This window comes from Carettochelys insculpta, chromosome 9 (genome assembly GCF_033958435.1).
Source record: "Carettochelys insculpta isolate YL-2023 chromosome 9, ASM3395843v1, whole genome shotgun sequence".
NCBI classification, from domain to species: Eukaryota; Metazoa; Chordata; order Testudines; family Carettochelyidae; genus Carettochelys; species Carettochelys insculpta.
Window position 1 is genome coordinate 51179336 of NC_134145.1, and position 16488 is coordinate 51195823.

The 16488-nt window shown below is 39.0% G+C and overlaps 1 protein-coding gene across 1 annotated transcript; it reads right to left on the reverse strand.

The window, feature by feature from the left end:
• Positions 1–1781: 1781 nt before the first annotated feature.
• RGS18 (regulator of G protein signaling 18) lies at positions 1782–15164 on the reverse strand. Its single transcript, XM_075002750.1, has 5 exons — positions 14865–15164; positions 13932–14033; positions 9482–9543; positions 5846–6012; positions 1782–2814 (listed from the first exon to the last, which is right to left on the reverse strand). The coding sequence occupies exons 1-5, from the start codon at positions 14981–14983 to the stop codon at positions 2557–2559; spliced, it is 708 nt and encodes a 235-aa protein (XP_074858851.1). The 5' UTR covers positions 14984–15164; the 3' UTR covers positions 1782–2556.
• Positions 15165–16488: the final 1324 nt, after the last annotated feature.

Sequence of the window (16488 nt, forward strand, 5' to 3'; positions counted from 1 at the left end):
GCATTTAGTGGGATTATCAAAAGTGCCTAAATGGTTTGAGCTCCTACCCCCAGCAGAAATACCTTAAATACCTTTGAATACCGTATCTTTGGTGCTTACGAGCACATTGGCTCTGTGACGATTTGGTCCTATTTTTCATGCTGATTAAAGTGGCTTCACTGTCATTCCCTGACATATTAGTTTTGCAAATATGTGTTTCCACAAAGAAGCTTCTTAATATGGTAGATAGGTTTAATTTTTCATTAAGCATCTGGTTATTTGGGCATATTTTCAGAATGAACAATGAACGTAAAATCATGACCCTGGTATTCCGCATAATGGACAGTTCTAGTAGTACAAGCAGACCCCACAGAAAATGGATGGATGATATAGTAGATTGGTGCAGAGCTAGTCTACAGAAACTAAGCCACTCAGTAATGGACAGGGAAAGATGGAAGGAAATAGTGAGAGAGGCATCAGACACCAATGGGCACTGAGCCCACTGTTATTGAGGATGATGATGATGAAGCATCTGGTCACTGGCTATATATGTTACTTTTGTAATATGCCCCTGTCTTACGCTAGCCAGGGTTCTGAACCTAAAAATACTTACACATAAGAGTAACTTTACAGATGTGCATAGGCCCATTACAAGTTGGAAAGTATGAAATTGTGTTTTCTATAGGTTTTTATACCCTCTCCCATCATAGGAGTTGAATTAAATCCGTTAGTGCATAACCAGCATGGCTAATGGGCATCACATTGGGTTCATTCTCTTTCCCTTCATTTCAATAGAAATAAAGGTTGAACTTCTCCAGTCTGGTGCCCACAGGACCTGCCTGATGCTGAACAAGAGAATTTGCCAGACCAAGGGAAGCCAATATTGTCTAGCGGGTTACTAATATGTGTACCGTTTATAGGGCTCTTAGAAGACATTTGGGGTAAGTTACACCTAAATAACACTGAGAACACAGACAGCCAGGACTGGTTGCCATAAACAAACTTTATGGGACCCTGGGAAATTTGGCTACTCCCAGGGTTATCTGGCTAACTAAAATCATGCTGGATTAAAGAGGTCCAACCTCTGTTTATGTCTCTAAGTTATTTACATGTGTGTGTGTTTGCAGAACTGGTGCAGAAGGGTGGTGATTTCTTGTGCTAGCCTGCCAGTTATCACTGCACCAAGTCATGCAATGCAGTAGTGAGACATCTTGCTCAGATCCCTTTTATAAATGAAGACTTTTCCCAACGAGGAGTTTACTTGGTTAAATAAAGACTTTTGAATGTGTGTAAAGATTTTGCACGTAGACAGGAATTCCAGTGGCAGAATTAACAGTTTGACACAGCGAAAAAGCCTCAGTCAAAGATGTTCTGGTCTAATTCTGAGAAGTTCTGTTCACCAGAGAATTTCTCCAGTTAAGGGACAAACGCTAAGTGAACATAATCGTTATGGAACAGGTGTTTGGGATGAAAGTTCTAAAAGTTCATTACAATAACACCTACTCATACTCTTTTTATAAATTAGTCCTGACTCTGTCTCCGATTCAACAAAACACTCATGCAAATGCTTTAAGACGTGTGTAAGGCCCATTAAAGTCAACAGGGCTTAAGCATGTGCTTTAGTGCTTCACTAAATGGAGGCCTTTAGCATGAATAATGTATGTACATCACTGATCTTACAGTCATAGCATATCCCCACTTGGGTAGAAGATTGCCAGAATTAGTCCCTAAAATAGCAGACAAGTTGGAATGAGACACAATTTACAAAAGTGAGACAAATTAAAAGTTCATTCAACTGGCATTTAATGACACTAAGGTGTATCAAATTGTTTAGTTTTGTCCCTTTATTACTGTTCATTTAGCTGCAAATAATATAATAAAAATATTTGAGTGCAAAGGCTAAACTGTACATCTTAATTTAAACAGAAAGAATAGCGAAAAGAAAATACCATTAACTGTATTACTATAAAATTAATTAAATAGGCATTTTCCTATGTAGCTCTTAAAATATGCAGTAAAGTTCTTACCATTTGCCTAATTAATGTTTCTGTGTGCTCACGGTACATGGCAATGCCACAAAAATCTGTTTTTATTGTAGGAACTACTGCAGTCATATTATATGCAAATGATAGTTGAAAGGACTTTGTTAGTGACAACATGGCATATTTTCTAAAGTACATTATTATATTAAAATTAAATTATAAAATGTATCAGGAGAGAGACTGAATTGTGTAATTTTTTTAGAATATTATTTTTAGATAAAGTTTAAAGTGGTCGGGTATGTCATATGATTTTGTGGAAAGAATTCATATTTTCTCCTAGCTGAGTTTCAAAGGCATAATATCTTGCCTCAATACATTACATCTAACACATCTTCCCAATATGCTGCATATCTCTGTAAAATAAGTTACATTAATCAATCACTGGCTATAGTTCCAAGTCCTTCAGTGGGGTAAACAGATGTAACACCATTGATGTCAATGGCTCTACATCCATTTGCACCAGCTGAAGATTTGTGTTTAATGTTGCATGTTATAAATTGCTACATTAGTTAGAATCCAAGGAGGTTAAATATCTTTATAACCAAATGGTAAAGTCAGAGTGCACATCCTGGAATTCATTGAAGGTAAAAGAGCGTGATCGCCTTCTAAGAGCAGGATGACGAGGTTGCCTCCCCTTCATCAGGTCTAAATACATGTCAGATCTCAAGAAACGTGGGTAACTGTCTTGTTCCATCAGTCTGTAGACTTTGGCCTGTGCTGCATCAAAACTATTGAGTGTGGGGTGAGCGATGTTCTGAGCTGTGATTTCTTTGGTGTGAAAGTCAAGGTTAACCTGGGAAAGGGAAAAAATGGACATTAATTCTCTTGATATACTGTCACTAAGAACAGCTACACTTAACTTGGCAAAAAAACCACTTTCTTCTAAAACTGCTTGAAATTCCAGATCCTGATTAATACACCTATTGCAAAATGCAATGAATCAGCGTTTGTTAACTGCTACCAAAAATCACCACAGGTCTCTACTAAACAGGGGAAAGATAATCAAAGACATGACTTCTGGATGGCACCTTTTATTGAGAGTCAATTTTCTAATGGTGCCCGCTGTACGTTTGCCTCTGACACTGACAGAGAGATTTTGTGCTCCCTTCTGCAAAGTAGCTCACTGAATGCCCATTGAAAGCAGTGCTGCGAGCTCAAGGCTCTATAGCTCTTGAATTAATCAGATACTGTTTTAATATTCCATTCCTGTGGAGTGCCTTAGCAACAGGAAGGTTAGACTAGTCTAAAGATTAAAGTGTACAGCAGAATTACTTTCTAACGAACTTTTGATTACTTTGAAGGCGTAAAAGGCATATCATGCTTTTCATTGCAATGACCCATAAATACATAGTCTGTTCTCATGGAGTGAGATGCTTTAATATAAGGATTAATATTTTCCATGCAGCTTCAAGAATTTCTTCTATAACTCACTTATTTTGTATTTTCCAAATTCAAATGCGCCTCCCCTAGCTTTTCAATGCATTTAGAAAAAATGTAATACGACATAGTTTGCATGTGAAACTGAAAATCAATTAATGATAAACTACCTAGCCTTCCAAGCCTCCAATTTTTCAGAACTTTTCTAAGTCGTCTCTGAAGAAAGACCTCTTAATATGCCCTGCTGGACAGTGAACTTAATTTCTGTTGCTGCTAACAAGTTCCAAAATTGAGGGCTCTTTAAAAAAAAATTCTCAACACTGATGAACAAATCTATGGACTATTAGCTTCAACATCCCAGCTGATTTCAACAGCTGGGTTGAAGCATGAGAAGAGGGTACATAAACTTAACATGTAAAGGATGGTAGAGTGGAAAAGAACATTCCCTTATTTGCTGATATCAAAGTAACAGCACATCAGTTAAGTGGTTGTTATGACAGTATCTGTCCGCATGTGATTTTCACCAGTTGTGCCTTAGGTTCTTTCTCTTCTGTTCATCTCTTACAGGTCAGCAGTGTAGCAAGATAACCTATGAACACTAGATTAAATGAAGGGAACTTTAGAGATGCTGTATCATAGTTCTTGCTATAATCTGGTGTCAACCCGGTTGGTAGAATGGCACAATGGCAAAATAGTGTTCTGCTTCAGAGAATTCAGAACTCCTGAGAGTCACTCAGGGCCTGATCCTGCAAAGTGCCACACGATAGAATGTAAAAGGGCGATGAAACCACTCAGCACCTCACAGGAACAGGCCATTATTCTTTGAGATTAGGCCAAACAAATTGTTTTTCTGCACTGAAAGGCATAGCAGAAGGCCACAAAGAAGGAATTACAAGTAGAGTGTCCGTATTTCCCTATGATGAATATGGGACACCTGCTAAAATTGCTCATATTCGAGTGGGTTCAATGGCAATTAATCAGAACTATGTGACTCCCTCCCCCAATCATGGCCAATTGAGATGGGGGCACCATTTGACCTTGACCTTGACCTCAAGCTCAAAATGGGGCCTCAGTTTTAGACTCTTGTTATTTTTTTGGCATTCGATAGGCTAGAAAAACGTGTTAAATTAAAAAAAATGTTCCTATTCTGTCTCACTCGCTTTTGGAACCCAATTTTTTCATGTATCATTTTATAAATTTGTGTTATGATAAGATCCCTCAAAATCTGGGAGTGGCCTGGGCCTGTCTGGACCTGTGAGAATCCCTGCTCCCAGAATGCTTTAAAAGCTCCAGGGCCCAGCAGGGGAGGGGCTGTGCTGAGGGGGGGGCCTCATGTATAGGTGTAGTATGACTTCTGGTTTGGGGCAGGGCCCAGCAGGCTCAAGCCAGCTCCATATATCAGGACCAGGGAGGCAGTGCAGCCTCTACTCCACTCATGCCAGAAGGCCACCTGTCTTGGCTGTGGTGGGTGGGGGAGTCTCAGCTCAAAAATGTTTAAAAACTGCTGAGAGCGCAGGGAGAGGTAGATCAGGGTGTGGAAAGAGGAGTGGCTAGAGGCTGTGTGCAAGCAGGAGGCAGCTAGGGGCTGTGTGTGGGCAGATTAGGGTTCTAGGAAAGATAGCTAGTGGCTGTGTGGATTTAGGCAACTAGCTCAGAGTGCAAGCAGGGGTATCTTAAGATGCAGGCAGCAGATAGCTCACACAACCTAACCATCTATCAACACAGGCTGCCTCTCCTCCGAATGTGTGTGTTTGTGCATGGGCAGCAGCTGCCCAGCAGGGGAAGCACTGGAGCTGAAAATACAGGAGAATGGGATATTTTTAAAAAAAAGGTCAGGACAGTTGCCTTAAATATGGGACAGGTCTGTTGAAAATGGGATGGCTGGACATCCAAATTATGAGTTTAAATTTTGCCACTCTTTAAACCACTTGCTTGCACTGAGCAACATACTTTTTTCTACACTACATCAACAGATGAATTTCTAAATTTCCTCTACCAACAGTAAGAAGAGAACACAGAAAACAGGAGGATGGTCAGTCCACGTGTTCTTAACTTGTTGTGAGGAATTATAGGTAATAGAAATGCAAAAGACCTATCAGAGTCCTGATCTAGTTTAAAAATTCCTTTGACAAGCATGACATATTTACACCTAGTCATTTTTGTAGGCTAAAAATAAATTGGAGCTGTGTGTGTTGGGGGCTGGGGGAGAAGGGAGAAAGGGAAAGTTTTTTTGGGTGTTGAGTCCCATATTTCCTCCCAAACCAGTGTTTTGATATTAAAGATTCAGCATTCTTGGGGCACAGACCACATGACAAACAGCTGCAAATTCATCAAATGTTGACCTTCACGTCTGAATGGATGATTTGTCTGGATGGTACATTTATGAAAGGCAGATTTGATCAGATGCAGCTTGTATCAAGCACATTATATCTTCAGCTTTTCTGTACCTCTTTTGGAGCATCTTTCCTTATGAAGGTCTCATAAATTGTCTTGGCTGTAGGGAGAAGTTGCTGGGATGCTTTGTTCTTCTTGTAATCCTCACAAGCTGTCCAAAACTCTATGTTCTCCTCACTGAACTCAGTTTTCAGAAACCTTGTAAAAGCGTCTAATCCAGCTAAAAAGGGAAGAATTACATTGCTTTAATTACCTGCAGCATTAAAAGACTACCTCAATTAGACACTACAACATAGTTCTGCTATTCAAATTATGTAACAATAAATGTTTGATCTCATTTTGAACTACTTATGTAACTTCACATTACAGACTTATAAATCATAAAATAAGTGCAGCTTAAGTGTTTTGCAGTTGGGTTAGAGGTAGAAGGTTTTAGGCCTAAGGAGATAGGAGGTTTTAGGCCTAAATTTGAAATATGGCCTCTGATTTTGAATGTTCCTTTTGGAAAATACAGTGCCTAATTTTCAAAGTTACTGAGTCACAGTTCCTGTTGGTCTCAGTAGCATTCATGGATAATCAACATCTTAAAAACTAGACAATGTGTGGTTACATTACAAGATGAGTGCCCAGAAACACAGGTGCCCACAAATGTGGCCATTTTTGACAGTGTTGGTGTTAGTTCTAAACACTGAACTAAAAGTTCCAAATCACTCTTATGGCATTTGAAATACCATTTAACTTTTGAATGGATTCAAAAATAGGTGGTTCCCTGGGAATGAGACGAGTTCAGAAGACAGTTTAAAAGATAATATAAATAAAAACTTTACAATTTGCTTTGCCTATAATTATCCTTGCCAAATTTTTCTTGATGTTCCATTTACTAAATATACTTAATGTGCAGAAACAACTGTAATATTATTGTTGATTATCCTCAATCACAAAATTACAAAGCTTGTAATGGTCATGACTCTGCTGGAAGACTCACCTGAGGACGTGAAACAGACCTCCAACATATAACACAAATTTCAGGCATTAAACAACTGTGTGTGTGCTTGACAACATTTTTCCATATTGCCCTTTCAGAAACAGACTCTGTCTAGGATGACACATGTCTTGCACAACATCACTAAACAGTAATATTAGCAGGAATTTGCCCCTGGGCCTTTGTTCTTGCCCTCAATGAACATTTGACCAAAGAAATAACATCTCATTTGTTATAAGCATCGGTATTAATATCTTGGTCATCTCTGGCATCACCTACTGAATACATGGGCAATCTTTGTCTTTGTAGCTCAGTGTTTAGAGTACTGTTAACAGACATACAGTGTAGACACTTCTGTTGATAGAGAGGGTGTCCGATTGCTGGGAAGCTCGATTTGCAGAGCTGCCATTCCCCTTTCTGTACCCAGAGGGCAGTGCAGCCTGGCAGTTCTCTGTCAACAGAGCAAGTTATGTTTAGCAGCAATCCATCAACAAAGGTTTTGTCATGATCTCTATGGCCATGGCTACACTAGCCTGTGCCTTTCGAAAGGGGTATGCTAATGAGCCACTTTGGCAGATGCTAATGAGGTGCTGCCATGAATACGGACCACCTCATTAACATAAAGGTGGCCACGTGCATTTCGAAAGTGTCGCTTTCAACACGCACACTGTTTGTGTAGATGAGGGCCTTTTGTAAGGACCCCTGGACTTCAAAAGCCCCTTCTTCCCATTTGGTTTTGGGAAGAAGGGGCTTTCAAAGTCTGGGGGGGGGTCCTTTCGAAAGGCCCCCATCTACATGGGCAGCATGCAATTTAAAAGCAGCACTTTTGAATCGCACGTGGCTGCCATTATACTAATCAGGTGCTGCATATTCATAGCAGTGCTTCATTAGCTTCTTCCCAACTCACTCATTACCAAGACCCTTCTGAAAGGAGGGGGCTAGTGTAGACGCAGCTGTGTAGAGATAGCCCCCATAACTTGCTCTGTTGATAGAGAACTGCCTGACTGCACTGCCCTCTGGTGACAGAGCAGCGGTACGTACTGTATTCTGCCGACAACAATATTGTCCCTTCTGTCAACACGACTCCCTAGTGCAGACACGGCCAGCCTGATCAGGAACAGGGGTAATGCTGCCTGCAGAACAGCTGCTTCTGTCGAAAAACTCTCAGCAGAGTAATTTATCCATGTAGATGCTCTGGAGTTTTGTCAAGAGCAGCTCTGTTCTGTCGACAGAACTTGCCTGTGTAGACACAACCTTTGAGTTGTTTAACCACAACCTTAAAATAAGGAATGGCTGTTCGCTAGAACAAGTGATATTTCAAAATTTAGATCTTTTCATAATCTCCTTAGCTGTAAATCCGGCTGATATCAGTAGGCTGCTTGACTGAGAACAAACAGGATGAAAACCAAAGTGATAAAAAAGAATAAAATACTAATCACTGTGGCTGTGTCTACACGGGGACATATCTTTGAAATAGCCATATTTTGAAGATTACTAATGAGGCGCTGAATTGAATATTCAGCGCCTCATTAGCATTAGGATGCTTCCGGCTGCGGCGCTTCTAGCCGCTTTCGAAAGTGTGTGCTCGGCGGGCTACATGGGGGTCCTTTTCGAAAGCACCCTGCACATTTTGAAATCCCCTTTTTCCTATCAGTAATCAGGATATAGGGATTTCAAAAGGTGCGGAGTCCTTTCAAAAAGGACCCTTGTGTAGCTGCATGCAGCCGCGCAGCCCTGCGCTTTCAAAAGCTGGAAGCATCCTAACACTAATGAGGCTCTGAATATTCAATTCAGTGCCTCATTAGTAATCTTCGAAATGGCCATTAGCATGGCTGTTGCAAAGATTTGTGCCCATGTAGCCACACCCTCTGAGTTTTCACTCAAACTTAGATACTATGCTTTTTCTCAGGTTTTAATTATGATAAAAATTCAGAACCATTTTGCCACATGATTGTTTGCCACTGTAACTTGAGTTGAATCACCTCCCTCTCTTACACATTTTATAGTACTCAACAGTGTACACAATATCGCAAGATATTTTAGCATAAAATTGAGTATAAGATTACAATAAAAAACATTGTGTAATCTTTATAAAGTAAATTCCCATCAGGACTAGTATACATTAGTATTTTACACTGGGGAGACACAAAATAACAGGTGAGATTGTTGCTAGCAGACTTTACCCCACTTTCAATCAATGGTCAGCTCATCATAGGATAACAATCCATCTGGGCTAAATCTAAACATATAATCCAGAGTTAAAAGGGCAGTCCTTTGTTAATCTCAGTGCATATTTTTTTCCAAATAATCAGTTATTCATTCCAATATCACAGTGGAAATTAGTTTATCTAAATAGTCCATACACATTCATGATCACTAAATATTAATTTCTGAATAGCTCATTATTCAGTAACAAACAATTATATCTTGTCACCTTTTCACTGTTTATTACAAGAAAAACTTCATTACATCTCTTACAAGTTACATTGTTCTTCTGCAATGAAATATCAAACTTTAAATGATAAATCAATTCTTAACTTTCAGTAGTTTATGGAATGCTACTGCATAAGCACAGAAGAAAGTGAAAATTCATACTGCTATCAGTGACTGATCATGCTGAGTGTAGATAACTGCCAAGGCTAGTTAATTGCACACTTATATGGTATCATTTTCCAGCAAGGAGTAGGGTGAGGAAAACACTACTAACCTTTCTGGGAAAGCAGTTTGTCAAAAGATTCACCCCAGTTCGCTACGTCTTCAGGGGACACGCTGTACAAGACACAAAAAGTGTTTCTGATTAAGTGTGTTTTGTGTACTTATGCAGCTATTGTAATATATGTTACCTGCTGTTTTTCTTACTTTGTCCTATAGCACAAAGTGTCTGATTAGATTACTTTAGAAAAGAAGCCTTTTTCACTAGAGACTTCAAAGGCATTTGGTTTATTGTATTCTGATGTTTTGTCAATTGAAATAACACTTGTTAGAGTACGTGTTTAAAGCAGAGAATTGTGTCTTGAGGGTTTGTTTGCATTGTGCTCCAAATCTTTAAGGAAAATTTACGTCATGGGAGGGTACCAATCATAACAGAACCAGGTTAACCACCTTTTTAACTTTGAAAACAGAAAATCCTAGTAGCTAAACTGATGTACACTTGCAGAAATGTGGTTTTCATTGCAGTCAGTCTGAGGCTGTCATGCCTTGGTCTATTTTTAACATAACACAGGAAATGCTACAGTTTGGAAACAAAGTCAGAGCAGTATGGTAAAGGCAATAGTCTCATAAGGTAATAGCACACGTAGCTTGGTTTGTTTACCACAGACATTTTTCAAATGTCATGTTATTTTGAGAGGCTGGGTTCCTTTTATAAAACTTCATGTATTCTTTATCGAATATGTCAGGCTGCATGTATTCTTCATTGATCTCAAACTTTCCGTGATTTAGGACAATAGAGAAAAACTATTTCATATCTCTTGATAAAAAAAGTTTGTAAAATTACTTTTGTAACACTTTATAGAGCAACACAGAGAACACAGACAGGTTCTGTTTTTATTTCTGAAAAAAAAAAAAGAAGAAGAAGAAGAAGAAGAAATGTAGTGGGGGGTCTCAGATGATATTGTTCCAGGACTCTAACCTGGTTCCAAGACTGAATCAGGTAACTAATGTATTTAGAAGATTTCTGAATAATATACTTATGCATTACACAGCTGTTTTATCTTTGTAGACCTAAAAGTAGGTACAAACAAAAGTAGATCTCACTATCTGTGAGGGAAAGTGCCGCAAAAAAGATGGAGTATCTTGCCCAAGATGTCACAGTAGGTCAGTGGTAGAGCTGGAAATAGGACCAGATCAGGTCTCCTGACTTCCAAGTCTAGATCGTTGGGATCCATCATATAGTTAAGAGTAAACTTAGAGGAACTGAGTTTACCCACTTCTCATTTGGTGAATGTGGAGTTTAGGGTAGTATACCCCTTATTTTTTTACTACTCCATCTGAGTTGGACCCAATTTATTCCCAATAGAGAATAACATTTTAACTCCTTTTAACCTAATCTGAAATGCTGTGGAAAACTGAGATGATTTCCAAAATTGCTTGATTCTTTTCTAACTTAATTCTCTTTTATACTATCTTATCTAGTCTGGGTTCCCTAACAAATTCTGTGGATTCGGAAAGACTATATAATTTCAAATTCCACTCGTATTAGGAAGGAATTTAGAATAATGAGTACTTTGTTCCTCAGTAATCTTAAAGGAAGATTTGCCATAACTGTTACTCAACTTCCTAGCACAACTCATTGCAACTAAAAATGTAAGCTTTTAGATAGAAAGAGCAGAACAGTTCTCAAAAGTTACAAGCACCTAAGAAATAAATCTCATACAGACTGAATATCAGGCCAATGAAGGAGGAAGGGATTATAAAATGGAGGAAATAGGTAAATCAGCTTTTAATTGACAACAGTCTGGACCTGTCTACACTAGAAAAGAAATCAGGCTTTAGTTTGAATTTCTGGCACTGCCCTGCTGCAGAAGATCAAAAGGAGAAACTTTCCTATCAACTTCCCTTACTCCTCGTGAAAGAAACAAAGAGGAGTGCCACGGTCAAACAGGAAGCCCTCAGGGTTTGATTCAGTGCAGTCCTATAAAGTGCACTAAATTGAACCATGGAAGATCAACTGCAGCAAGCCCCCTTTTATGCTCTGCCATGTTCTAGGGAAACAGGTTAGTTAAATTGGTTTGTTGGTTAGTTGAGTTGGTTTGTAGTGATGATCATTCTCTATGACCCTCAGACCATTCACCCAGCTCTCTCTCCATACTATTTAAAATCTATGACATATGGGCTGTGAGTACATCACCCCTCCCTTTCGGAAGGAGCATGCAAATGCAGCCAATCAGAAATGCAAATGAGGCCTCATTTGCATAGTCACATGGGATGTCGATTCCAGAACAGATGATTTTGAAAGCCATAACAGCTGTGTAGATGGGGTTCATTTGAAAGGAAACCCCGCTTTCGAAAGCACCCTTCTTCCGAAAGGGAGAGACAGTATAGCCACAGCCCTGGATTAAATGCCAACTATGTAAAGGATATAATTCAATTTTATGGTGCAATTTATCAAAAGGGTGAATTTTCCTGTACACACACATCTTCCATCTATATTCTGAAATTTTAGAAAACTTCTGACATTTGACCTTCTGCTTCAGCTCGTATGGAAACATTTCTGTCATGCCTGCCTGAGATCAACATGTGGCTCTTGAGCCTTAACTAGGTAAGTCTTAACTAGGCAAGGGCATACAATTATTCATAGGAACTCAGAAACACATAGAGAATTATCAACCACTCTTTTGACTTTATCCTCTCTTGAGAATTTCTGTCCATATATCATGAAGATGATTTGATGCCTTAGTTCACTTTACATTAGATAGCCAAGTGTAATCCACTACCCATGTAATCATAGCTGCTAAAACGAAACAAGGTACAGAAAACTTGGAAACTATGACTCATTCTGTTACATGCTTCTTTAGCAGCAACGAAGTTGGTGCGGGGCGGGGGGGGTGGGGCAGAAACAGGAAGACTAAGATGGGAAGGATAAACCGAAATCTACCCAAACACAAATAACAAATAAAAGACCTTGCCAATTCTTGTGGGGAAAGGAGAATATCTGATCATATGCTAGATTTTATTATTTGCATTTGTAAAGTGCTTGGATATTACAGTAGTAAATATATTACAAATACCTAACTGAATAGTTTCAAAGACTTAGGTTCCCGTTCATTGGCACACTTGATTATAGACCCAGAAACATAATTTATGTCTTGACAGCTGTCTTCACAGTGACACTTTTCATTCTATTTTCTCAATCATTATGGGCTTGAAAGTTGAATATAACAATTATTCAAAAACTTTATCAAATACTCTCAAACAGGCGATGTTCTGATCTGAAAAGGACACTTTCCCCTGGCAAGTTCACCAAGGCTGGAAGCCTGAGTTCTTGTCCAAATTGGTTAGGGTTAGTACAAATTGAAAACAAAGGAGAGAAGTACAAACTGAAGTAATAAAATGTTCATACTATCTCTGGTGGAAGGAATGTGACTTTTTCAGCCATAGAGTTTTGCGCTTTCTCAACAGCAGAAACCTGCAGAGGCAATCCTCAGACAAATTGCCAGTGAAACCCTGGCATGACTGTAGTCATTGGCAAAATTCTGAATAGCTTTGCTGGAGCCAGGGTTACACCCTACAACAGTAAGAAAAAGAGTGAAACATGGAAATAATAATACCTGATCTTGATTTCTTTGTTTGCCTCCTCTTTATTTGTGGATTTCATAACTTTGCAATAGGTCTTTTCCTTTGAAGAGGAAATATTATCTGAAGCTGGAGATAAGTGTATGCCAGACTACATGGCATGCTGATACTGTACACTCAGTGTTATTAAGAGGAAACTTGGTGGTTTATGTCAACAGGATCATTAGTTGCTACATTATTTCAAAGGAGATCTTTCCCAGAAACCATTATCTTTCCAACCAAACACAAATATATATCAGCTTCAAAAGGCCTTAAGTGTGCTACCTTACATTCAGTGGGGTGACTTGCAAATAAAGGTGCTCATCAACATGAGTAAAGGTGAGGCAAAGTCGTTTACTACACTAAAAATAAACTCATCCATAAGCACTAGGTACACAAGGACAAATTTCACTTGGGCTAGATTATAGGAAAATGATTGATGATATGAAGAGAATCTAATATGTTTTCTATAATCCCTGCCCTTATTCTTCCAACTGAAGAAAATTTATATAACAGTGAGTTACATAAATACAGGATCTACATTATGATCATATTTGTTATGATCTTCATTCAATACTTTGTACATGAAATAGTCCTTTTACATTGAGGGGGGCGCTCATGGCTAAGGTGCTGTGAATACATCTGGCCCACTGTCTGACCCACTGAATGAAAAACTACTTTGTTAGCAAGCTTTCTATCTACTATGTATATGCCCAGATTAACTTGCATTGCATTATGCTAACCTTTAAAAAAACCATAGATTTTACAAGCATTATTCCATGCGAAGCTTGGATGCACACAAATAAGTGGATGAAATCCACTGAATCAGAGACGTCCATTTACTGACCAGAATTTTTAGTCTCTTCATATTTTGCAATGCTCACCTTGAAGCTTCTCTCAAGTTCTCGGATTTGTCAGGATTGACATTTTCATGGAATTCAGCCTTTTGCAGAAGGAGACTCAGCCTATTTCTTTTTTCTTTAGACCTGCAAGAGGGTTCAAGCAGCTTTAAAGCAACTTTTGTGATTTTTTTCTGATGTTTCCCTTTCACTAATTTCTTTCTCAGCATAGCTGATCACTTCCTTATACATGCAGTCACACTAACGTAGGTACTATTTCTCTTCCAATGCCATACATATGAACCAATTTCCTCCTTCTATCTTTCTACTTATTTACATATTGAAGCATTTCCAAAGGGTAATAAAAGTCTTCAGTTTCAGGCTTTCTCCCTTTATTTTGAAGATGGATTACTTTGGGGATGCCTGGATGGGTGGTGGGGGGATAAGTTAATGCTGATTTATTTCTATTGATCACAGCACCTGTGAGAATCAGACCACTTTCAGTTAGTAGCTAAAATAGCAATAGAAATAAATACTAGAAATAAACAAATAAATAAATAAATAGAAATAAATCAGCAGGTTTACCTAACCTGTCAGGGTAAATCAACATCTTCTGCTAACTCAGTACAGAGTGAAAAAATGATTCTTCTCACATCAACAGTAGCTGCTAAAAAGAAACTTTCATGGATCAGTTACTCTAAGCTTCAAAAATCATTTCTGTAACCTTCACCTAAATAATATCCCTTTCTTGTTTGTTTTGCGTGATATATTATTTGATTTGCTTCTTTTTTTAGCCCTTAAAAAGTGTTCCCTTGAATTTTTATGTATGCATTTCCAGTCTTGCCATACACGAATTTTTACAAATATCTTTCGCAAATTAAAAGAACTGTGCCTTAAATTCACATTTAACAACTATGCAGTTATAATCCCTTCTCTGCATAGAATAATTAAGAGTATTGGTAAAACCTTAGAACTTACCTGGTCTTGATGTCTTTGTTTTCCTCCTCTTTGTTTGTGGATTTCATAACTTTGCAATAGGTCTTCTCCTTTGAAGAGGAAATATTTAGGTGGGGGAATAAAAACAGTGGATTCTCCATCTTCCTCTGGCAAGGATTCCAGTTATCTCAAAATGCTTTTCTAGCTTACTTGCAGAAGTTCCATCAATTGTACATTGTATGTTTCAGTTCAGAAAGCTGCAAATTTACAGAATCTGACTCTAGTTTGCTTCTCAATTAGTAGCTGATATGTGTCCTAAACAGGTAGTAGAAAAGGAAGAGATTCTGCACTTCCACTGTAATGAAAGCTGCCCGTATGCAAGACTTTAATAGCGTTCAGTTTTGCAGTCGTCACTTTAGGAAGTGAGATTACAAATTTGCAAAATGGCTGTTGATCATGGGGATAAACACAGCTATTACCACAGGGACGTTCATGGTTAGCACTTGGGGAACATGATATTTTGCCAGATGACAGCTTCATTTCCTACTAAATAGTGCCATAAAAATAACATACAATGTTCCTTTTTAAGTGACGTCTGCAGAGGAGCACAAAATAACACATCACATTATTTTAATCGCTCACAATAATTTTTAAAGAAACCTAGACAATTGTTTTCTCACTTGTGAGCCTATTGCTATTTTAGCTACTAACTGAAAGTGGTCTGATTCTCACAGGTGCTGAGATCAATAGAAATAAAACTGAAATAAATAGAAGCTGGAGTTGCTCAGCATCTCTGAACATAAATATTTTTGTTTTGGGGTGAACTTTTGGTATTATGGCCACATTGCCAGCCCTGAGTAGGTGAGATTCTCTGCTGAGCTACTGCACAATCTTCTGTATGCTGGCCCTGCAGTAGTTTCAGGCCCAGTGCTCAAGACAATCATAGGCTTTTCTGCATAGGGCTCCTAAGGGTCATAGCAGTTTTGTACGATGCTAGGCTATGTGTACACGAGAAGCCTTTCTCAATAGAAGTCCCTGTCAGAAGGGATTTCCAGGCAAAACTTCTGATGACAGATTGCATCTACACATAAAGACTGGGTTTACGCTACAGAGTTCTGTAGACAGAAGAAGCCTTCTGTTGACAAAACTAGGGAGCATTCACACTACAAATGCGTTCTGTCAAGAATCTGTCAACAGAATGTTGCAGTTTTCCAGGCAGAGTTTTGTCTTGACTGTATGAGGTATAGCACCTCTGTTGACAGAGTCTGTCAAAAAAAAATAGTGTAGACACTCCGGCTATGCCTACACTAGAAGCATCTGTCAACAGAGAAATATTGACAGAACCTCTGTCAACAGATTAATCTTTTTTGGAAAATCCAAGCTCTTTCCCATATATCTGTATTAGCCATGGCCGTCCTTTGGGGGATGCAGGACCTGGGGCAAACACTCCTCATACCCAAGCCCTGGGGCCCAGGGCAACCCCAACAATGCAGGCTCTGCCCCTGTCAAGGTCCACCCCTGCCCTGCACCCACTTGACCCATTCCCATATGCCCTGTCAATGCTCTTTCCCCTTACCCCAAACCCTCTTCCCCTAGATATGCAACTCAGGGGAGAAGCTTCAGGGGAGTGGGGACCTGACACAGGAAGGCAGTCGGGGTTGCCTCC